General features: G+C 38.0%; 1 protein-coding gene across 1 annotated transcript; it reads right to left on the reverse strand.

Moving 5' to 3' along the window:
• Positions 1–248: 248 nt before the first annotated feature.
• LOC143567954 (uncharacterized) lies at positions 249–824 on the reverse strand. The gene has a single exon (XM_077054226.1). It carries the CDS (start codon positions 822–824, stop codon positions 249–251), a length of 576 nt encoding a protein of 191 aa, XP_076910341.1.
• Positions 825–5,482: the final 4,658 nt, after the last annotated feature.

The raw sequence follows: 5,482 nt of genomic DNA on the forward strand, positions 1-5,482 counted from the left end.
CATGTTCAATTCTTGTGAATGTGTGGTGATTTTAAGAGTAGATCATTAAGTGTGGTAAAGTGCGCGTTCATCGGTTAGAAAAATAAATATAATATCGAGAATGATTGATAACAATAAGTGGAAAATTATTTCTAAACTATGGTGTATAGTGCATACAACAACTACATATATGTAATCAATATTCCAATATAATAAAAACTACACATATTGTCCAAATACAACCCACAAACAATTTTCTCTTGTGTTGGTCACTTGGCTGGTGTCCTGGTGATCAAAGGGCTTGATTCCACGGTTTCACTACCGCGGATCTGCTTCTGCCGCCTCAAATCGTTATAAAACCGGTTTATAAACCGCTCCGCCTCCTCATCCACACGACTATAATCCTCATCCTCATCCACACCAGTCACAGGAAACGGGGAGTCCGTTACCCTAAGCTGCCTAACCACGGGACTCCTCCCAAACCCTGGCAACCCAGGCGAACTCGTCTCACTATGAATCATCTCCATAGCCTTCAAAACCGCCAAATCAAAACCCTTCATATCAATATCTTGCATGGTTTTGTTCCCGTTGTGGACATGTTTCATTTTCTTTGGTGAAAATAAAGAGAATTGGTTATTATTAGTTGTAGATGGACTTGTGGTGCAACTAAACTCATGTTCACCGGGCGGAGGGGAGTGGAACGAGAGGTGCGGTGAGGGGCGGTTGACGGTGAACGCTGCCCATGTGTGGTGGTGGTGGAATAAAAGGTTTTGTAAGGCTTTACCGGCTAGCTTGGCACGTTTCAACATCAAGTTGAGGTCTAGCCATATTTTGTTTTTGGACATGCCTTTACGTAACATGAAGTAGAATAATCGGAGTACGCTCCATACTTTTTTGGGTAATATTTGTAGGTTTTGTTCCATGTTTTGTTTGTTGTTGTTAATATGAGAATGATGAGATGGTTGAGAAGTGGTGGAAGGTATTTATAGGAAGACACGCAGTAATAGGTTTAGGGTTGTTTCATATGTTTTTTTATTTTTTTTTTATTTTATGAAAGGCGGTTGTTTCATATGTTTGGTCTGTTAATATTTGAAGTTTCTGTTTAGGAAATTGATATTTTACTTAATGATGTATGTATTTTGTTTTTTTAAGGAAATATTGATGGTTAAGAAACTAACTTTTTACATGCTCAAATGATATGATGTATGTATTTTTTTTTTAGTTATCCATGATTCTGAGAATAATAATATAATCCTGTTAACATTTAACTTAAATTAGTAGGATCGGTTTTGTCATTCAAAATGGAGGGGACGGCGCAGCTTGTTGCCCGCTTACCTTCATCTTTATTGTAATTGAATCATTTTGTTATAATCTTAACGAAAGGGTAAATTGACTTGTTTTTAAAATTTTAATGATGAACTGAACTTATATATATAGACATTTAACTTATTTGAAATTGAACGACGAACTAATTTTTACTTTCTAAAACTAATTTTTGATTACCAAGTTTAAACAATCAACGGTATTCTGAATACCGTTGCTAGTAATCTGTCTTGAGGTTGATGTTGTCGGTTGTTAATTCACTAATGAATATTTCACAATAAAACTGAAATATGTAATCTATCATAGAAAATCTCGTCGGTTATTCTGATGGTGGCACACTTGTCCATGATCTACCGACGATTCTTTTATAAAGGCAGTCGATGAGAATGATACATGATTACACGCTCCTTATTCCCACGAATACTAATAAAAAAAACGCTGGCGGGTCCTACCTTTACCGTGGAAATACCAACTCATCCGTCAGTATGTGATTTATTGTTACTTTTACAGCCTTGTTTATTATAAAACTAGAACTCATGTCAATTGGTAATATATTTTGTATTTAATATTTACCGTTATATGATTATTTAATATTTATTTTAAAATACCTAAAGAACTATAATATTTTCATGAAAAAGTAAAGGTGGAGTTCGTTCTATATTGGGTGAAAAGAATAAAAAAGACGCTCTAGTACCGTTAGAGGTGGATGACGAACGCCACTTAGATCCACAGATACAAAAATATTGGAAGGTTTAATTTGTTGGTTATGAAGAAAAAATATCTGATTTTTATATAATTTATGTTAAATTTTATTTATAAAAGAATTCTGGTTGCAAACTCAAATTGTAGACATCATTAGGAACACTACTTTTGATGAAGTTGAAAGTCAAAAAGTCAATTACTTAGCGAGAGAGGTTACGTGACATGCTCCACTTTGTCACCTGCCTCGTTACCGTCTATATTTCTAACACCGTTACCTCATAATATTGATATTTTTATAAGTAAAAAACCATCATTTCATTTGGTTTGTCTTAGTGTAATTCTTTCTTTTGGTGTAGTTTTTATTACTTTTATAAGTCGATTTATGTTGATGTATCCTCCTATCTATTTTCTTAATCGATATATTAATGTAATATTGTTTTCGTTCTAAAAAATTGTGCATCCAACTTATGTGATTTTATATAACTCCTAAGACCTCAAACAACTCTTACATTAATTCACTAAAGGTTAAAGTGGCAAACAAATTGAATCGAATTGATAATTAATTAGATAACGTTTAGTATGGGCGAAATGGATCTTGAAAAACTTATTATTACTGTTATTGCTATTACTACTCCATATTTTTTTTTCTGTGGAAAGCTGGTCTCAGGTCTTCAGGTTAAGACTGAATTACAAAAAAGGAATGCTTTTGTTCGTACTACGAAATCTAATGCTTGTAGTCTGTTGTAGACTTGTAGTGGTGCCTTAGAATCGGTGACGAATCTCCTTAATTTGGCTAAAGGGTAGATCAACTTATAAACATTAACCTAGTTGTGACGAATACCAAAACATTATTAAGTAGCACATGATATTCACTTATCACTATTCACTACAGATATTTACCTAGTACCAAAGCTCGAGTTCGACAGGGATGGAATTCAAGCCATCGACAAGATAGCTCACAAAAATAATATATTACATCAAATGACTATTATGAAAAAGGCCATCTAATTGGTTCATGAGCATAAAGGGCCTAATGTGCCAAAAGGGTAAAAAAGCCTAATGGAATTATTCAAAACTTCAAATACACTTGAAGGGCCATGAGCATAGAGTGTAACCCCCCCCCCCCCCCTTCATTTTCTGATGTTGCATCGATGTGGGACATAACAGCGGAGTGTGATCATAGAACGACCCCTCTCTCTGTGACGAGACTAATTGATTATGTTTTATAGGCGTTCGTCATCGTTTCTTCCATTCACCCTATACAATCAAGAAGTGTTACATTAGTGTTAATCTTGCAGCTTCTGATGAATAGAAGAAATTAAATCAAGGTACCTTGGTTCATTTCTTCCATTCACCAAGAACCGAACATACCTTCGCTTGAATCGTCTAAAACCAAGTTGATTTCAAACGAACTTATTTGTGTTTTTCTTAAGTAAGGTGCGAATTTTGAAAAGATAATACTTATCACCTTCCCCACTTATTATAGCATTTTACAAAATAATTTTATTCAAATTTGATTAAGTATAATATTAATAACATACTTTTTATAATAATTCTTAAAATGTGAATGATTTTTCTCTGCTGTCAACAACTAAAGTCTTAAACTTCCCATGTTTTCTTCATTTGTGTTCTTCAACTCTTCAAGAAGGCAAAGAACAACCATTGACCAAGTGACCAACTCACATGTTCCACTTCTTTCCCCACCAAAATAAACTTTAGCCACTTATGGCTCCTCATGTTTAATTACTTTTATTTTCTGCCCCCCCAATTTCTGTTAGAAGACTTAATTAATAATTATGCTTGTGAAGCAAAATAGGAAAAAAAAAGGTATAAGAAAAACACCTACAATTACGGGGACACAGCTTTTTGACAACTGAAGAAACACTAGGTGACCCCGGGCAGATTATAGACAATCTGGGGGTTAAGTAATGTTTCCCACGAGGGTTAGGTACGGCAAAGAAGGAATGTTCTTCAGATGACCTGCAAAACAGACACCGTGAGCTCGTCACTGAGAAGGGGGGGTTCCTCCTTGTGACCACCCTCCGGCGTGTGAATCAGACTAGATTGCTCTGAATATAAGTGTATATTGAGAGAAATAGCTAGTGAAGGTAAGATACAAGATGATCATACCGTTCCAAGGTGTTGGAGTATTTATAGCCGAATGTAGGTTTCCAAGCAGGTACAGCCAGCTGTATAATATTCCTGTTCTACCAACTATGGGCTACGCACGTGCCATGCTGGTTGGTGGGTAGGCAGCGGCTGATAGTGACAATGCCGGCTGTGTACTGTTCCCTTTCCACCAACTGCTGGCTATGTGCGTGCCACGACAAGGGTTGGTGAGTAGGCAGCGGCTAATAGTGACAAACAGTACTAGAGCATGCTCCTCGTACTGTTGTCGGTGAGCTGTCACCCTGTGATTGGTTCATGGGCTGCTTTGGTCAAATCTTGTCTATTTTGTCCATACCTTGGCAGGTATAGTACAAAAGATCTTCCAGAAGCATAAGGACTGGCTCATTTGGGCGGGAGTATTCCCGCCTTGCTCATTCCTTCAGGTGACACTGAATTATTGAGAGTTAGTGCCTTGTGCGTGTAGCCTTGCTATTAGTGCGGGTAGCCTTCCCTGATGGCTTGTATCCGCAGCTACGGGGACAGGCGGGGTACTTCACCATTGGGAGGCTTTCCCTGCGGGAACAGCTGGCGTACTGCGCGTAAGGTCTTCATCTCTGAGCATTGTGGGTCCTGCGGAACCAGTTAGTCCTTGCGCAGACGTCCCTCTTCAAGGTGAGTCTTGCGGGTCCAACTGGGCTCTGCTGGGACCTACCTCTTCAAGTCCCCCCAGTCCAATGTTCTTCTCATGAATTGTTAATAAGTGATGTGAACTTTGGACTTAAGCAAGGGGTTTTGAAAAGGATTTAGTTTTAAGGTTGTCCGTGGGGATTCTTCCCGCGGTTTCCCTAATGTCACGTGCAGAAATTCCTGACTATTCTGCTTGATCTTTGGGTATGATGCGGGTAGGTGTGTAACCTCCTCGCAAGTCAGGAGTGTTGAGTTTCACTTGTGTAGATTTTCCACGAGGTTTCGGTAGTTTTAAACATAGTGATCAATTATGTTAAAGAACCAATTCCATCCTGGAACTTCAAACAATCTAGTTCTCAACGTTCCCGCTATGCGGGGATGTTATTTCCCTTTTCGCAAGCATGGCCCAGAAGATCCTTCTTGGTTTCAATTCCCTGCGAGTGCTAAGTATGTGAAGGGTTTCGCCTTGACACTGTACCCGCACTCGTCTTATAGTTATCTTACTTCCAAGGTATTCTTTGCGTCCATTCCCTGCGGGTGCTAAGTATGTGAAGGGTTTTGCCTTGACACTGTACTCGCACCTGTCTTATAGTTACTTGGTTGCCAAGGTAAGGGGTATAGTCCCTCTTACTTTTGAATCTTTTTGAATCTTTTTGAAATTCGAAGAGTTGGTGAAAGGATA

The sequence above is a fragment of the Bidens hawaiensis genome, unplaced genomic scaffold (assembly GCF_021521415.1).
Source record: "Bidens hawaiensis isolate Kalapana, Puna unplaced genomic scaffold, B.hawaiensis_p1.1 tig00023714_1, whole genome shotgun sequence".
NCBI classification, from domain to species: Eukaryota; Viridiplantae; Streptophyta; class Magnoliopsida; order Asterales; family Asteraceae; genus Bidens; species Bidens hawaiensis.

Bases quoted from the DNA above. Each gene is read 5' to 3' on its own strand.
- LOC143567954 (XM_077054226.1), bottom strand. From the start codon at position 824: ATGTCCAAAAACAAAATATGGCTAGACCTCAACTTGATGTTGAAACGT.